This window comes from Salmo trutta, chromosome 17, assembly GCF_901001165.1.
Source record: "Salmo trutta chromosome 17, fSalTru1.1, whole genome shotgun sequence".
NCBI lineage: Eukaryota > Metazoa > Chordata > Actinopteri > Salmoniformes > Salmonidae > Salmo > Salmo trutta.
Window position 1 is genome coordinate 41,159,445 of NC_042973.1, and position 19,462 is coordinate 41,178,906.

Here is a 19,462-nt window from a genome sequence, read left to right on the forward strand (position 1 = left end):
ATTTCTCTGAACCACTTCATCAGGTGAACACATGCTCTCTGAAATCATGTGAGCCCTCGGCATGCAGCACCATCCTTTCCCCCGTCTATCTACCTCCTAACTCTCTTCTTAGTCTCTCTCTCTTTCTCTTTCATCTCTCTCCTTCGATCCTCCTCCCCCAAATGTATCACATCAGGGCATCAGTGGAATGGGAGTGTTTTCAGGAGCCAAAACTTCTCTGAGTGAGACCTCTTTGAAGGTGGGAACAGTCTGTTCGCAAATAACATGCATTTCTTTAAAGCTTTAACACAATGCATATATCATCCCCTGGAAAGAAGTATATTTTTGACTTAGTCACGGTTACCGTCAGTGTCTAGTGGAATCTTGCATTGTGGTGTCCTCCCTCTGTTGGAGGTGATGGGATATGCTTGGCCAAGCCCTGGCGTTTATAAGCTCTTGGAAAAGCAATCGCTGACAGTGAAGTGGCGGCTATGGAAATAAGAATGAAAAGCCTGGGACTGAGCACCATTCCTCCCTACCTACCTACCTACCTACCTACCTACCTACCTACCTACCTACCTACCTACCTTCCAGCTCTATTCTATCTGTGTCTGTAAATTGATTGCCCTGTTCTGGAGTCATCCTCAAGGACTGGTGTATTTGTCATGCTGCGTCTGAGAATGACAGAAAGCCATGAATTTCTCACATTAAGAGGGTGGCATAAGTTATTTGAATTGGTTTTTATTTTGTATGTATTTATTTATTTAACATTTATTTAACTAAGCAAGTCAGTTAAGAACAAATTCTTATTTACAATGACAGCCTCGCCCGGCCAAACCCGGACGACGCTGGGCCAATTGTGCGCCTCCCTATGGGACTCCCAATCAAGGCCGGTTGTGATTCAGACTGGAATCGAAACAGGGTCTGTAGTGGCATCTCTAGCGCTGAGATGCAGTGTCTTAGACCGCTGCGCCACTCGGGAGCCCTGGATACAATGGTGGTAACACCCATTGGCTACCATTGGGTAGTGTTGGTAGGCTTATACAGTTAAATAGATAAATATTGATTAACTGCGTTGTCGTAACACTAAGTCTCTCCAGCGCTCCATAACTTCTGCAACTCACTCAAGCACCCTCCCAGCCAGTGCCTATAGTTTAGGGGTCATAACCTCGGTCTCCTGGATCTTGGGTCAGTGGTCGTTACTCGAGGGAAAGCAACCTACAGTTGAATGTGTGTTTACACCTGTGGCACTGTAAACCTGTAGTAAAGTTCTGGACCTCTCTTGTGTTCTGTTCAGATCAAGAAGACGTCAGAGGCCACCCTGACCACCATCCAGGATATGGTGACCATCGAAGACTACGACGTGTCCGAGTGTTTCCACCACAGCCGCTCCACCGAGTCGGTCAAGTCCACCGTGTCGGAGACCTACCTCAGCAAGCCCAGCATCGCCAAGCGGAGGGCCAACCAGCAGGAGACAGAGCAGTTCTACTTCATGGTGAGTGGAGCGCCCGCTAATGGTAACCTCTGGGTTATGACTGGAGAGAACTGGGCAGGGTCATATTCATTGAACACAGTAGCAAAAATATTTTCAGTAAGTTGTGCTGACTTTGAGTTCAGACTGACAGTCGCTATAGAAATTGCTGCTGTTGATCGATTGGCTGGAAAATATGAATACATGTTGACTGTGTTGGATGGTTGTGATCCGTGGTGTCGTGATAGTAGTTGTAATGTATCTTAGTAATAGAGCATGTGACAAAAATAATATGTGCTCACTGTACTTTTTTTTTTTTAGCTTTAAAATGCTGAATATATTATGTATTCCCTCTCTGGGCAATGTAACTCTGACACAAAGCTCTCCGAAAATATCTCTTCCTTTGCGAGCGACTAGGCTATTCTCTGTTATTGTGTCCTCCTGGCTGTCTAAAGATGGACATGGTGCGATAAAGCTTTTTTTTTTAAACTCCCATTGTCATTGTGTCCTTTGCCCTTGGCTGCCTTATCAGAGATTGGTGTCTTAAGGGCAGGCAACGCTCACTTGGCTCATCAGCCCTAGTAATTACTCTGAATTCTCCACAGAAATTCCGGGAGTTTCTGGAGGGCAGCAATCTCATCTCCAAACTGCAGGCCAAGCACGACCTGCTGAAGAGGACTCTGGGAGAAGGTAAGGGGTCAGAGACCCCAATGTCATGGCCTACTTCATGTCTGTCTGTCCCCTCTGTCTGTCTGTGCCCTCTGTCTGTCTGTGCCCTCTGTCTGTCCATATGTCTGTCGGTCGTTCCACCATCAAGACAGGAGGAAAATGACTGGGCTTAGTTTGGCTCAGTTGTTAACTAAGCAGGTTTCCATATGTATTAAACAGTACACTGACTGAACGTCTTGGCTATTGTCTGTTTTCAGTGGGCTGGGGTTTGTAAAGGAACTCCTGGCTAAATGAAAGACAAAGATTGCATGCACTTTCTGAACGAAATGCTGTGCTTTAGAACTCCGATAGATAGAAACAGTTAAAAACATACTTGGTTGATTCTAAAATGGTCCATTTCAATCTCCTCTGGACGTGGTAACATTTCCCTTGTGCTACTTTCTCCATCCTGTCTCACGACTGAGAAATAATCTCGGCATTAGCGAGCCAAGTCAGAGCTAAAGGGACTGTGCTGCTGCGTTATCCCTCTTAGAGATTGATTAGTGGTTAGCTTAATGGCCCGGCAGCATTAGCGCTTATTACTGTTATGTCTGGGGTCCCTGTGTTCTACATCGGTGGTATATCTCCTCAAGGCCTTTGGCTAAGCTTCTGTCAACACTGAGCTGCTGCCCCTGTTCCTGATATCAACAATAAAGGCTGTTCCCAGGGTGGTCTCGATCGGTCGGTCGGTCGGTCGGTCTTAGTCAATCTGTTGACTGTACAGGGAGTTGAGATCGAGAATTGGGACTTTGATTATGACGAGCCAAGGGATCCTGCCTTCTACCAAGCTTTCAATTGCGTGAGTGTGTGTGTGTTACTGTGTGTGAGTCGTCATGCATCTCTTTTATTTGTATTTATTTTAACATCCCCTCCCCTGGTTGGAGGACCTGGTGGAAAACATAAAAATTCAATATACATACATATAGCCTCTTCCTATTTTTACTGGACTCCCAAGTGCATCGGCAAATCGACCAATCCCGCTAATCTTAATTCCACCCCTCAGATGTCCACAGAGTAACCCGTCTTTTACCAGTATACTACCATTTTACCATTTCCTTATACAATACATCCTTCTATTTTACTGTGATGTGTCACAAGGGTCTTTAACCTCTCTTTTTGTACCATGTCTACTGAGATTGCCCTAAAAAGAAATACTCTTTACCTAAGAGTATAATAATGAGGCCAGAGGTTATGGGCAGATGGCAGGGCTGCATCGTGCTTTACTGAGCGTGTGCACAAAGCTCTGCAGTGTCTCGGGGACAGGTCCCAAGTCACATCCCCCCTCTAATCTCTCTCTCTCTTCCCCTTTCTCCCCTCGGTCTCCACAGGTCACAGAGGGGACTATATGACCACAAGGTAAGACACTACCACTATCTCATATACAAACCTCTTAGGTTTTAATAAGACCCTTTAATAAGACCGAGTTGTCCGAATTCAGTTCTTTAAAAACCTTCCCCAAAAGTCATTGTACTTTCCATTGCGAACACTATTTCTCGTTATCCTCCTAGAGTCACATTTCCAATAACGTCTAGACACATTTACACTGGTTTGTAAAGAAAATAAAAGTTAGCCATGTGAAAAGTTTGTCCCTTATCACTATGTGCACAGTAAAGTAATCCCTACTGTACTCTAACTCCTGACCTTGGAGAGATAGACAGCGGAGCAGAGAGAGCAGATGTTACTGCTCTGGACTCCCCTGGGATTTAATTTGCCATATGCCTAGCATGGCATGGAAATGATTCTGAATGCCCCCCCCCCTTTTGAGTTCTCTCAGATAGCAAAGCAATGTTCTTTCACAGGGTGAGAGAGAGGGAGAAATACTGTCATTTGCATGCAAATGATCTGTGTGTTAGTATCAAGATAGTATCCCTTTGGAGGGAATATTTGTGACCCAACACCTGGATTCTGTCATATGTATCAACATTTGAAAGGGTGTTTTTACATTGGATAAAAGTAGAGATTCAGAGCTAGAAAATGGTATATCATACACTACAGTTAAGGAACAATGGGAAAGTAATTCTGCTTTGAAAGTTGATAAACTTGTAACCTGACTTTTGAGAAAATGGCCTTTGAATTAATGTTTTCGTACACCTACTGGAGAGCTCTTCTTTGTCTACACCCATTCAGCATCGTTCACACCCCTTTAAGCCTTAGCCACACCCACCTCTTTAACGATTCACATGTGAGGCCATTTGCTAAACAGAGTGAGTACAGTAGTGTAGTAAATAACCAAAGATTTCAAGACTAAAAGTGGTGAAAGTTGAAGCAAAAAGTAGTAGTAAAAATACTCTATCTAGTCCTTGCCCTGTATCCTAATCTGATTTTGGTGCAGGTCATGTTGTTCTTCACATTACCGTCTCTGGTAAACAGAAACTATATCAAATGTTTATTTGTCACATGCACAGGATACAGAAGGTGTAAACAGTACAGTGAAATGGTTACTTGCATAGTGGAGTCTTTGGTTTAGACATCTAGCTAGCTAAACAATGAACCATAGTCCCAACTCTAATGCCGCGTTGTATGTACACATAGTTAGAAGCTCATGTTATAGACAGAAGTATGCTACATGGCAGACCAATCCAAATTCATCTCTCAGTATGTCCAGCCCATCCATTCTCAGCCAATCATGGCTAATGGGAAGGTTCCTATATTTTTCTGTGGCTAAACCAACTAAGCTCGTAATTTAACAATTGTATTTGTATTTACAGATTGCATACAAGTTTGTTATTAAGGCACAGGAAAGTTCACATGTTCCATTTCTGCCCAAAAATGCATTTTGATAATTAAAACAAGAAAACGTTCAAATGTCTCTCCTGTGAAGTAGTGACGTGAGACATAGGCCTAGCTTCTTGAAACAGATCACATTTAAGGTTGAGGGTGATTCTATGAATAATAAAACATTTCTCTCGACTTTAAGCAGTCTGATATATTGATTGTTTTGACACTTTGCTCTTGGTACAGAGTATTATTGCATTCAAAAAGGGTTTACTCCATATGCAAACGTATAATTACGAATAACAACTTAGACACATAAACAGTGACTACATCTCATTTGCCCAGACCTACATGCTCACACCCCCATCCCTAGTGCCTGTATTATTGTTTGTAACCTGGCCTTAAAATGTACTAATTTGTTTTTCTCTGTCGCCCATGTTATTTCAATAATAAATCATTTGATTTTTCCATTGTGTTAATGATGGCAGATTGATTGATTGACTTCCAAGTTTTTAGAATACGTTTTTTTCAAGATGAGTGATGAGAATCGTGTATCTCACTACAACCCCATATGCCATGTCTTGAAATATGCAGACAGACGGATTAAAACAACGTTTACATTGTAATACTTTTGACGGGGAACTTTGTAGCTCCGCCCACAACTTCCTGACTTCATAGCGTTCCCAGAGAGCATGGATTATTGAGTCATGATTAGTTTTACACTTGAGACATGACTCTGCCGTTGTGCTGTAGAACTTGTGAATTTTGTCTCTTGTATAATGAATTCTCTATATTACTTCAGAATGGATTAAGCGTACATTTTAGTTAACTGTCATTTCGTTAGTTATGCTCCATGAGCATTTTTCTCTTGCCTATTCCAGTGGAAACCATGAGAATGACAGTAGTTAATATCAGTATGGGTAGGGGAGCAACGGGGATGACTAGAGGGACAACCCCGTTGGTAAATGTCGTAAGATTACTGAACTAACTCACGAGACAACCACCCCAGTCCTAGATGCCACACTCACACCCTCTCCCACCGGGACATGTCGTGAGGTGGATGCTACCGCACGGCGCCCCCTCACACTCCACCCAGCAGGCCTGGTATTTTCATGACTTTTGATGTTGGGTGGAAAGGAAAAGGCAGGATATCAAACCCTTTAACTGTAGGAGTTGGTGACCGCTCAATGAGACTAGTGGGGATATCCGATCAGGGCCCAGCATCCTTTCACGACGAAACTCTAAGAACAGCCTTACCTGTCCCTGACTGACCCCATAAACGACAACACAACAAGTCACTTTTTTGCCGTAGTTTAGAAAATGCATGCTTACTTTGTCTACGCACGCATCTGGACTCTCAATGTCAGAATGTTTTACCAAACTATGTACACTGTATCTTCATGGTGGATGATTTCTCTAGCTTCTGTAACATAGTCTCGATTTTCTAGGCCTCCCAATGTGCCGCCAAAACCTCACGGTGGCACGAATAGGAGGGCTAGGCCCCGCTCGGTCTTTAACGTTAAGTTGTTTAATGGCAATCTGGAGTCCTTTGTCAAGGTACTGGTCAAGTCCGGCCTCGGACCGCTACCGACCGTCTCTCCGAAAGTTAACATAATGATGACCGTAACTCAACCACTCTCGCTTGGCCTTTTTCCTGGGGTTTGATCACTACGCCGACCACAAGTCTGTGTTTCTATTTCTTTCGGGTTCTCTCTGCAGCTGTGGAGCCTCAAACGCTGGGGAAGCACAGAGACAGCATTGGTACTGACAGGGGGTATCCAAGGGAGGTGGAATAATGGCAGAGCAGAGGGCACGCAAGCACGGAGTAAGGGGGGTGAAGGAGGAGAGGATTGAGGGACGATATTTGTCTCCGTCTTTCCCCCCGAGTCCATGCTGTCAGCTATGGCATTCCTCCCTCTCTTTGTCTTTCTCTCTCTCTCTCTCTCCTCTGGCTGGTATGAAAGCAGCCATTGTCAGCAGGATATATGCGACAGCCAGGGGACGGTGGCCAGAACGATAAGGGATTCACCACCTCATAGTGCCCTGCTGTCCTCCCTGCTCCTTCCCCCGCGTTTGATAGCCGCTCTGTACTCAGTGTGTGGGGGGTGAGGGCTGGGCTAGGCTGTGGTACTATAGGTGGCTGCTGTGGTGATTTAATCTGGGTTTCGCCTCTCTCTCTCTCTCTCGTTCTCTCTCCTTCTGCTCTCTCTGCTTTCTTTTACTCTTCCTTGTAGCCGTGGACGACGGAACTCGCACGCCAGACACCAGGTAGAGTGGAGAACCTGGAGTCTAAAGGGACCGATCCCTACTGCTGCCTCTCTGTCTATACTGACTTCCCTCCTGTCTGTTTGTCTCTTTTTCTGCCTTGCCCCTAACACCACTGCCACTTCCTGTCGGTGAAAACCTTGGACCTGTGTGTGTTGATGTGCAATACTAACTCCCTGGAGGTTTGCTCTGAAAGACTGAACTGCCCACATCTATAGATTTCATTGATTTCCTATATCCCTGTGTCCATGGTTGAGCTGGATACTGAAGTATAAATTGGCCCGTACCCAATAAATTGCACATCTACCCCGTTCTTACAATTTGGCTCAGATTACAATGTACAATTATTAGAATACCCAACACTTATTTTAAACCTTCCAACATCTACATTGATAGTATATGTTGGGAGAAATCCAATACCTATCTGGCTTAGTCCTCACATCACATGTGATTGTATTACATCAGCATGCAGTGTAGTGGCCCAGGCCCTGTCCATCTCCGCTACAGAGCATTGGTAGCCGGTGATTCCTGGAATCCTGGCATGATTTCTTTTTTTGGGGCCATGTGTATATTCCCTGGGGTGAAAACAGACCCAAAACATTATTAGAAGCATGTAAGAGTTCTCTGCCCTAGCAGAGCGATGGCAGCTGGTACTTCTGCAAAGTGTGAGCTACTCTGGAGTGCAGATCTGTACCCTTCTACTGAGAGAGGGAGGAATGTTTTCTTTAATGCAGGGTTCCCAAATGGTCAGCCCGCGCCCGGTGCGTTTGTTTGGCCCCTTATGTTTTCTGAGCAAACACAAATAATACAGTACCAGTCAAAAGTTTGGACACACCTACACATTCCAGGGTGTTCATTTATTTTCACTATTTTCTACAATGTAGAATAATAGTGAAGACATGAAAACTATGAAATAACACATGCATTTCAATTAACAGGTGTGCCTTAAGTTAATTTGTGGAATTTCTTTCCTCAATGTGTTTTAGCCAATCAGTTGTGTTGTGACAAGGTAGTGGTGGTATACAGAAGATAGACCTGTTTGGTAAAAGACAAAGTCCATATTATGGCAAGAACAGCTCAAATAAGCAAAGAGAAACGACAGTCCATCATTACTTTAAGACATGAAGGTCAGTCAATCCGGAAAGTTTCAAGAACTTTTTGAAAGTTTCTTCGAGCGCAGTCGCAAAAACCATCAAGCGCTATGATGAAACTGCCTCTCTTGAGGACCACCACAGAAAAGGAAGACCCAGAGTTACCTCTGCTGCTGCGGAGGATGAATTCATTAGAGTTACCAGCCTCAGATTGTAGCCCAAATAAATGCTTCACAGTTCAAGTAACATCAACTGCATGAATCAGGCCTTCATGGTCGAATTGCTGCAAAGAAACCACTACTAAAGGACACCAATAAGAAGAATACCTTTTCAATGGACATTAGACCGATGGAAATCTGTCCTTTGGTCTGATGAGTCCAAATGTGAGATTTTTGGTTCCAACCGTCATGTTTTTGTGAGACGCAGAGTAGGTGAATGGATGATTTCCACGTGTGGTTCCCACCGTGAAGCATGTGGGGGTGTTTTGCTGGTGACACTGTGAGTGATTTTATTTTAAATTTAAAGCACACTTAACCAGCATGGCTACCACAGCCTTCTGCAACGATACGCCATCCCATCTGGTTTGCGCTTAGTGGGACTATCATTTGTTTTTCAACAGGACAACAACCCAACACACACCTCCAGGCTGTGTAAAGGCTATTTGACCAAGAAGGAGAGTGATGGAGTGCTGCATCAGATGACCTGGCCTCCACAATCACCCGACCTCAACCCAATTGAGATGGTTTGGGATGAGTTGGACCGCAGAGTGAAGGAAAAGCAGCCAACAAGTGCTCAGCATATGTGGGAACTCCTTCAAGACTGTTGGAAAAACATTCCTCATGAAGCTGGTTGAGAGAATGCCAGAGTGTGCAAAGCTGTCATCAAGGCAAAGGGTGGCTACTTTGAAGAATCTAAAGTTCTTGAAATGTTCCGTATTCACTGACCATGTCTTAAAGTAAATGATGGACTGTTGTTTCTCGTTCCTTATTTGAGCTGTTCTTGCCATAATATGGACTTTGTCTTTTACCAAATATGGTTACACTTTTTTGGTTACTACATGATTCCATATGGGTTATTTCATAGTTTTGATGTCTTCACCATTATTCTACAATGTAGAAAACAGTGAAAATAAAGAAAAACCCTTGAATGAGTAGGTGTGTCCAAACTTTTGACTGGTACTGTAAACATTTATACTCCAACATTGCTCATCCTAATATTTCTCAATTCCATTATTTTACTTTGAGATGTGTGTATTGTTAGTTATTACTCAACTATTGGAGCTAGGAACACATTTCTCAACACCCGCAATAACATTTGCTAAATATGTGTATCCCTAAATTTGCAAAGCTGATACAGACATACCCAAGACAACTCAAAGCTTTAAATCTCCACCATAACACTCTGGGGTGTAAATAGTTATGTAACTGAGATATTTCTGTATTTCATTTAATACATTTGCAAACATTTCTAAAAACAAACAAAATCAATTTTGAATTCAGGTTGTAACAAAATGTGGAATAAGTCAAGGGGTATGAATACTTGGCTCTTATCTAAGAATAATTTTACAAATCCCTGTGTCTAAACAGTGGCAGTATTGATTACTTCTGAAATGATTTTCACATTAGCCACACTAGGTGACACACTGTGCCCATGTGTCCTAGCATGCTGAGAATCTATAGGATATATTAAGCCAATGAGTCCCACCATATCACCGGTGAGTTTTGGACTTCTATCCCCTTTTAAAGACATTGTGTGATTGAGCTATAAAATTCTGATTTGTACCATTGGATTCATCTATTTCGTCTACAAACAGATATTGAAACCTTAGTGTGTCACAACAAGGAAATGAAGGTTGGGATTACAATTATGTCAACAAATCATGCCTCCTTTGCCAAGCCCCTACGCCCACTTCACTTCCTATCATTGAATGGGTCTCTGTGTCAACGCCCCCGACGCATTCAAAGGAGCACAGCCGTTTGAGACTGAAAAGACCTTTACGGATTGACCATGCAATGCATGCTTCCAGCAGGATGACTGCCAACAACTATGGTTTGCATGCCCAGCTGAAGGACCCTATCATGTGGAATAGGTGGTTGGAGTTCATTGGTACCCAGTGGTTGTGAGTATACCGGTAGCTAGACCATAGACTGTTGGTTATGCATCTAGTTATGTATATTTTGATCATTATCGTTGCTAGCATAGCTGACGTTCACTAGATACTGTAGCTACCAACTAGCTGGCTAGCTATCATTAGAATACCTCAATACAATGTGGATTTGGTTTGTGTAAGGGCTATTTGACCAAGAAGGAGAGTGATGGAGTGCTGCATCAGATGACCTGACCTCCACAATCACCCAACCTCAACCCAATTGAGATGGTTTGGGATGAGTTGGACCGCAGAGTGAAGGAAAAGCAGCTAAAAAGTGCTCAGCATATGTGGGAATTCCTTCAAGACTGTTGGAAAAGTATTCCTCATGAAGCTGGTTGAGAGAATGCCAAGAGTGTGCAAGGCTGTCATCAAGGCAAAGGGTGGCTACTTTGAGGAATCTCAAATATAAAATATATTTTGATTTGGCTAACACTTTGTTGTTTACTACATGATTCCATATGTGTTATTTCATAGTTTTGATGTCTTCACTATTATTCTACAATGTAGAAAAAAGTAAAAATAAAGAAAAACCCTTGAATGAGTAGGTGTTCTAAAACCTTTGATCAGTGGTATATACACTGCTCAAAAAAATAAAGGGAACACTTAAACAACACAATGTAACTCCAAGTCAATCACACTTCTGTGAAATCAAACTGTCCACTTAGGAAGCAACACTGATTGACAATACATTTCACATGCTATTGTGCAAATGGAATAGACAACAGGTGGAAATTATAGGCAATTAGCAAGACACCCCCAATAAAGGAGTGGTTCTGCAGGTGGGACCACAGACCACTTCTCAGTTCCTATGCTTCCTGGCTGATGTTTTGGTCACTTTTGAATGCTGGCGGTGCTTTCACTCTAGTGGTAGCATGAGACGGAGTCTACAACCCACACAAGTGGCTCAGGTAGTGCAGCTCATCCAGGATGGCACATCAATGCGAGCTGTGGTAAGAAGGTTTGCTGTGTCTGTCAGCGTAGTGTCCAGAGCATGGAGGCGCTACCAGGAGACAGGCCAGTACATCAGGAGACGTGGAGGAGGCTGTAGGAGGGCAACAACCCAGCAGCAGACCGCTACCTCCGCCTTTGTGCAAGGAGGAGCAGGAGAAGCACTGCCAGAGCCCTGCAAAATGACCTCCAGCAGGCCACAAATGTGCATGTGTCTGCTCAAACGGTCAGAAACAGACTCCATGAGGGTGGTATGAGGGCCCGACGTCCACAGGTGGGGGTTGTGCTTACAGCCCAACACCGTGCAGGACGTTTGGCATTTGCCAGAGAACACCAAGATTGGCAAATTCGCCACTGGCGCCCTGTGCTCTTCACAGATGAAAGCAGGTTCACACTGAGCACATGTGACAGACGTGACAGAGTCTGGAGACGCCTGGAGAACGTTCTGCTGCCTGCAACATCCTCCAGCATGACCGGTTTGGCGGTGGGTCAGTCATGGTGTGGGGTGGCATTTTTTTGGGGGGCCGCACAGCCCTCCATGTGCTCGCCAGAGGTAGCCTGACTGCCATTAGGTACCGAGATGAGATCCTCAGACCCCTTGTGAGACCATATGCTGGTGCGGTTGGCCCTGGGTTCCTCCTAATGCAAGACAATGCTAGACCTCATGTGGCTGGAGTGTGTCAGCAGTTCCTGCAAGAGGAAGGCATTGATGCTATGGACTGGCCCGCCCATTCCCCAGACCTGAATCCAATTGAGCACATCTGGGACATCATGTCTCGCTCCATCCACCAACGCCACGTTGCACCACAAACTGTCCAGGAGTTGGCGGATGCTTTAGTCCAGGTCTGGGAGGAGATCCCTCAGGAGACCATCCGCCACCTCATCAGGAGCATGCCCAGGCGTTGTAGGGAGGTCATACAGGCACGTGGAAGCCACACACACTACTGAGCCTCATTTTGACTTGTTTTAAGGACATTACATCAAAGTTGGATCAGCCTGTACTGTGGTTTTCCACTTTAATTTTGAGTGTGACTCCAAATCCAGACCTCCATGGGTTGATAAATTGGATTTCCATTGATTATTTTTGTGTGATTTTGTTGTCAGCACATTCAACTATGTAAAGAAAAAAGTATTTAATAAGATTATTTCTTTTATTCAGATCTAGGATGTGTTGTTTAAGTGTTCCCTTAATTTTTTTGAGCAGTATAATATATATATATATATATATATATAAAATGCACAATTAGCTTATTTCTTTCAAATGTTGTGTACAAATGTGTTTACATCCCTGTTAGTGAGCATTTCTTCTTTGCCAAAATAATCCATCCACCTGACAGGTGTGGCATATCAAGAAGCTGATTAAACAGCATGATCATTACACAGGTGCACTTTGTGCCGCAGACAATAAAATGCCACTCTAAAATGTGTAGTTTTGTCACACAACACAATGCCACAGATGTCTCACGTTTTGAGGGAGCCTGCAATTGGCAGCCACCTCCAAAGTCGTTTTAGAGAATTTGGCAGTACGTCAAACTGGCCTAACAACCGCAGACCACGTGTAACCACGCCAGCCCAGGACCTCCACATCGGACTTCTTCACCTGCGGGATCGTCTGAGACCAGCCACCCGGACAGCTTCATATTTTAGTGGCCTTTTATTGTCCCCAGTACAATGTGCAGCTGTGTTATGGTAATTCTGTTTAACCAGCATCTTATATATGGATTTTCTTGGCAAAGGAGAAATTCTGACTAACAGGGATGTTCACATATTTGTGCCATTTTTTTGTTGAGAAATAAGCTTTTTGTGCGTATGGAAAATGTCTGTGATCTTTTACTTCAGCTTATGAAACATGGGACAAACGCTTTACATGTTGTGTTTTATATTTTTGTAAAATCACCAGGAAATCAGCTCAAAGTTATTTTAATTTAGAAAATCTGTTCCCAAGTATTCCCACGCATAAATAAAAACTCTTCCCAATGTAATCAAGGATTGAAATTATTATATTTTTGTCAATTACTAAATCTGTTTGCGATTCTTGAGGTCAATTTGCACTGTACAAATTATTTATAACAATGTTCAAGTCCCCCGACCATCCGGTCAAGGACAAATCTGTCCACGGATGAACGTAATTTGGGACCCCTGCTGTAAAGGGACAGCTCCTCCTCTTTCCCTTTCTCACTCTCCACTCCATAGGAGTGCGTTAGTAGCGCTGTTACATAACCTCCCATCACTTATCACTCCTAAGTGTGCTCAAGTGTTGACATAACACATTAACACGATAAAGAGGCCATTTTTTTGTACCACTGGAGCCCCGTAGAGTTGTATTGGGTAAGAGGAACACTTGCACAGGCTTGTCGTTGTGGTCAGTGAGTCACTACTATAGATTTAGTGATCTATTAAAATCATGGAGACGTTGTGAGGGGCGTGAATGGTTCTGCAGCTGCAAAACTCCAGTCTGTCTCTGTCAACTTTCAATATGATCATTGGTAACACTACCGAAGTCCCTCTCATGCCTATGACAGATGGTATGTCTTATATAGTTGTTATAAAGGCTTTATAAATACATAAGGGGGGCTTCAGTAAAATGTTACCGATCATTATCAGTCTAATGGTGGGCATGCATGTAGACGGAAATGTGCGTGTAAAGTCTATATAATATATTCCGTTTGAGGTCAGGATGATCCATCTATCACTAATGACATGCCATTCCTCTTGTTGTGAAGGACTCTGGACAAGCTATTCCCCGCGTGGTGGAGAGCTGTGTTCGATTCATCAATCTGTATGGTGAGTTGATCATCCGTGATTTAATTTGCAATGCGACAGCTATGGTTTTCTTTCATTTTCACACCTCTTGCAGGCCAACCAAGTGTACCAGTCAATTTACTATTTGGTGCAGATTTTTCTCTTTTTAAAAGCTCCTAAATTGTGTTCAACCTGTTCAATGTTTGACCTGTCCAAGTTTGGTCAAATGTAACATTCCGGCAATTTCAGTGTTCATTGTTTGCGTGTGTCCATTCTTCCCGTGTCAGTGTTAGAATCCGTTTAATTTTAGTCAGTCATGGGAAAGACTACGCAGATACCATCTTGTTTACTGCAACCATCCATACAGCCAATGGGATGCAACCATAGAGATGTAGAGAGATCGCAACATTGTATCTGTCCCTTTTATTGGCGTCTGTGAGCACGCAGGGAGCGGCATTGAGGCCATCTCCATTTTGAAGTAGTCAATTTCCTTCTACTACTTCTATGAGTTAGTAAACAAACTGAAAGGGTGTATACTGCCACCTAGAGTGTGTTGTTTGAACAGGTATAAAGCCAAGGTTGGCGATTTACTGCCACCTGCATTATGAGATATTTGCTCACGAGTATAATGAATTGGCTGATCCCTCCTGATGACCTGGATGGAATTATGTGATCTTTCCTTAACCCATAGGAAGTCCCACCCAGTTGACTACTTCAAAATGGTGAAAGTCCTCAATGGTGCTGCCCATGCTAAAACAGGCTTTTGGGCACCTGAGTTCTCTATACATCTCTAACGATGCAACACACACACACTTCCTTCACACACGCTGTCAAATAGGTTAGTTAGGCTATTACTGTAAGCCGCGTTAATAAAACTCCTACAGAACATGTCAGCTTAATCATTTGACGCTAATGACCTCTTTCCGCGTTTTGCGGACACCGGCGACGTCTTACAGTACTGGGGCGGCCGTCTTGTGACGGGGCAGACATCAGCTAATTAAGCTCTGCGCTTACCTCTGACCTATCTCTTTATTAAATCCCGGCTGGAGGACACTTTAGTGAGACTTGATTGCGGTCTCTCTCGCTCATGAATTATCTTTAATTGGAAAAGTGAAGGGCTGGAGGAACGGGATGTGGCCTTTTAGTTGGGATTTAAACTGGCTTTTCTTCTTGCACTGGTGTTTTTTGTTGTTGTAATGGCTGCCTGTCATCATGAACTAAATGTGTGTGTGTGTGTGTGTGTGTCTCTATCTCCTCTCTTTCTTTCTCGCTCTGTTCTTTGTTTTCTCCAGGCCTTCAACATCAAGGGATATTCCGTGTGTCCGGGTCTCAGATGGAGATCAATGACATCAAGAACTCATTCGAGAGAGGTGGGCTGTTATTAACATGTTACAGTCAATTGACACTTCACACATTTGAAATGAGTGGATATGAGTAGACTTCAATTGATTATATAATACTTTTGAGCTACAGATTTTGACTTGGTCAAGTTGCCACTTCATTTACTATTTTAAAATCATTTGTTTACACTGGTAGGAACTTATCAAATGTGTTTCTAAAGCCCTTCTTACATCAGCAGATGTCACAAAGTGCTTATACAGAAACCCAGCCTAAAACCCCCAAACAGCAAGACTACGCAGATGTAAAAGCACGGTGGCCAGTCCTCTTCTGGCTGTGCTGGGTGGAGATTATAAGAGTACATGGCTATTATTAAAGCCAAATTGTTATTCAAGATGTTCAAACGTTCATAGATGACCAGCAGGGTCAAATAATAATCAGTGGTTGTCGAGGGTGCAACAGGTCAGCACCTCAGCAGTAAATGTCAGTTGGCTTTTCATAGCTGACCATTCAGAGGTAGAGACAGCAGGTGCAGTAAAGAGAGCGAGTGACAAGGGAGGGGGAGAGAGAGAGCGGGTTGAGAACAGCAGGTCCGGGACAAGGTAGCATGTTTGGTGAACAGGTCAGGGTTCCATAGCCGCAGGCAGAACAGTTGAAACTGGAGCAGCAGCACGACCAGGTGTACTGGGGATAGCAAGGAGTCATCAGGCCAGGTAGTCCTGAGGCGTTGCCCGTGTGTAAGTTTAACTTCCTTCTAGTGAGGGGAAATCACATCATTGCCTGCATACAACATATCCCTCACATACACTTATCGGTCTCCCAGGTAACGACCCGTTGACAGATGATGAGAACAACCACGACATCAACTCAGTGGCCGGTGTTCTCAAACTCTACTTCCGGGGCCTGGAAAAGTCCCTCTTGCCCAAGGAAAGATTTAACGACCTCCTCTCCAGTATCAGTAAGTAGCTTTAGTTACCAGTCGTCTCCACACAGCTGGGTGTACTACAGTATAATACACACTAACACACACACATTATGGGCATACATATGATGTTCAACATAGTGTGTTGATATTCAATGGGAGTGCATTGTGACTAATTGTGTGTCAGCCAGACCAGGGGCGTTCTATGAGCCATGTAGGTCCTAAGTGGCCTTGTTCATGGCATTGATGGGACGTCTAGCAGATGAAACGGAGTCATTAGTTAGACCGTATTCACATGCCCTTTGCAGGCCAACTTGTAATGTCCCACTTTGGGGAAGTCATCACAAACAGCCTTGGGACTAGACATTATATTTACTTGCTCGTCTGGGCTGTTTTCGTCAATAGCATGCTGCTGTGTTGCCCCGTCTTTGTGCCCGGGTGGGAATAGTACCACTTTGTGTTGTTCCGTCTTCTCCGCTGACTAGAGCATTCATGGGATGAGCTGGGACACGAAGCTCACCGTACAGCCTGGTGTTGGGTGATGAAATGTAGAAAGGCAGAACTACAATAGTGTTTACATCAAACCATACAGTGGTGACTTCGCTACTCTCGCACAGACGGCCATATTGTTCTCTTACCGTAACGGCAGCGTGGCACGGTCTGACGTAGTTCAGTCAGCCCTTTGTGGGATTCGCTCTGACCTTATAAGATGTCATGTGGGGGCTTTGAGGGTGGACTAGTTGAGTAGCCACTGTTGTTCAAGAACAATAAGCTGGCTAGTGTGAGTCACATGCACTGTACTCGACGTGTGCTGTAATGCCTTTGGTGGGGTGTGTGTGTGTATGTGTGTGTGTGTGTGAGCGAGATATGGCATTGGCTTACACTTGTGAGGGATGGGGATTCCCTGTTTACATTCTCTAAGGCCTGACATACCAGCGCTTGGAGAGTGGGCCTCATGCCCAGCCAGCAGTCTCCATATGAATAAAGCCCTGTATCCAGTTTACTTTAAATGGCTGCATCACTGGGCATTGGACAAACACACGTGTCTGTACATGAGGTTGTATAGTTGCAAGTTTCTGCCTTGTCGGTCTACTGTCTTCCACAGAAGTCTTCCGAGTGAGGTGGGGTAATCGTGAGGAAAGAGCGTGAGGAAAGAGGGGGGGGGGGGGGGGGTGACTGTTCTTTAAATAGCATCCTTCTGAAGTGTTCAGGAACCATGCAGAAGAGAACTCACATAAGATGAATAACATCACAAGTATTCCCTAAAGCCCATCTCCCAGATGGCCCAAACTCGTTTCACGGTGACAGCGCTATTTCAGGAAGCCATCGTCGTGGCCAATGGAAAAACATGAAATGGGCTGCTTTGGAACAGAGGAGATGGGCGGGTTAAAGCGTAATTGAGCAGCGCTCGACGCTTTGTATGATCGTTCTGACACAAGACTAAAGTTTTGCTATAATAAGCTTTGTCATAATTATTGCAGAAGTGACAGAAAATTGATCAATACAGCAGTTTATTTTAAAAAAATTAGAGAGAGATGATAACAGAGAGAGATACGAAGCGATAGAGAAACTGCGAGGTACATTTGTACTTTAGTCCTTTAGTAGACATAATTGCCCAAGCACTTACAATCAATGCTTTTTTTTAACCAAAGTAGGCACGCATGCACGTGCGCGCACGCTCCCTTTCCCATCTGTTAGAGTGTCACTTTCTTGTGATATTTAGGGCAGCAACAGAACTGGAAACAGCAGCATTTATTCCAGTGTGATTTATAACTGTGGAATTGTCCTCAATGATATTTATAACTGTTTTAAGAAGAGTGCGAGTATCCTTACTGGTATTTGGAGCTGCTCGGAGCTTCATCTATGGTTAGTAGGTTTTTGTGAGGGCCCATGAGATTGTAGCCTGATTAAACCAGACTGAATGTGGCGCTCGCCATTGAACGTAGCATTCAATCTGGTTCAACCAGGCTATAGAGCAGGGGCCGGCAACAGGTGTGCCAAATCCAGCCCACAAGTCATTCCCAAGTACCCCCCCCCCTAAAAAAGAGACGCGATCGTGTCTCAATGTAATCAAGGTATGAAATGATTGTTATTTTCAGATACACCCTCTCTTTGGGCTTAGTTGTGGTCAAGTTGCAGTGCACAAATGATTATAATTATGTTCCGGCCCCCCTGCTATAGAGAGTCGGGCCTTATCCTTAATGGCCTGGCCCTTAATATGCTGCTTACAGCTGCAGGCACACTGGGTATAAATGAGTGAGTGGGCACATTCAGATGGATATCCGCCATTAAATATGCAGCCCTGCCAAGTGGCATGTCGGGCACATTTTAGAGAAGACCAAGGACGACGCACAGACAGAGATTGTCCCTGAATGTCACCCGATTCACTGTGACAGGAAGACTTTAATCAGCTTAATGGCTGATACGTTCGCGTGTGTGACACACACACACACACACACACACACACACACACACCACCTCAGATACATGTATTTTTAATAGCTTTATGCATACTAATAATAAATATAGATCAAACTAAAAAACTGTTCAACCTGAATCTAAGTCATTGTAGTCTAAATGGCTCCGGTCTGTATTTCCAAGATGTGCAATAGTGAATGATTTAGTACATCTCTCTCTCTCTCCCTCTCCCTCTCTCTCCCGCTCGCTCGCTCTCTCAGGAATAGAGAACCTGTATGAAAGATCCCTGTACATCCGTAAGATCCTCCTGACCGCCGTGCCCAGGTCTGTCCTCATCGTGATGCGCTACCTCTTCGCCTTCCTCAACCAGTAAGTCCTCAACAACCAGTAAGTCCTCAACAACCAGTAAGTCCTCAACAACCAGTCCAGGGTCATATTCATTAGGCATCAAACGGAAGAAGATTGCCTGAAAGGGACTTGTCCAATAGGAAACTCCAAATGTGTGTTTTCCATTGTGTGCCCTAATGAATAATACGACCCAGGCTTGTTCACTAACTCTTCATTATTTGATATACCATTAGTAAGTACAAAACACACATTGACTGTACGGGGGACATGTTAGTCAATCACCAAATAGTCCTAAACTTGAACCTTTTAAGATCATTGTACAGTACACTCTGGTTTGTTACTGTATGCAGAGAGAGGGAGAGAAAAGG

General features: G+C 44.0%; 1 protein-coding gene across 4 annotated transcripts in view; it reads left to right on the forward strand.

Moving 5' to 3' along the window:
* Positions 1 to 19,462, forward strand: part of LOC115152204 (SLIT-ROBO Rho GTPase-activating protein 1) — a 161,603-nt gene that overhangs the window by 110,294 nt on the left and 31,847 nt on the right. For 3 of the 4 annotated variants that reach the window (XM_029696802.1, XM_029696804.1, XM_029696805.1), the window contains exons 9-16: positions 1,277 to 1,474; positions 2,056 to 2,140; positions 3,487 to 3,514; positions 6,322 to 6,430; positions 14,050 to 14,110; positions 15,361 to 15,438; positions 16,230 to 16,364; positions 19,007 to 19,115. In XM_029696802.1, coding sequence (XP_029552662.1) covers positions 1,277 to 1,474; positions 2,056 to 2,140; positions 3,487 to 3,514; positions 6,322 to 6,430; positions 14,050 to 14,110; positions 15,361 to 15,438; positions 16,230 to 16,364; positions 19,007 to 19,115 — 803 coding nt within the window. Of the gene's footprint in view, positions 1 to 1,276; positions 1,475 to 2,055; positions 2,141 to 3,486; positions 3,515 to 6,321; positions 6,431 to 7,107; positions 7,142 to 14,049; positions 14,111 to 15,360; positions 15,439 to 16,229; positions 16,365 to 19,006; positions 19,116 to 19,462 lie in introns of all 4 variants that reach the window. The other variant, XM_029696803.1, reaches the window with a different exon arrangement.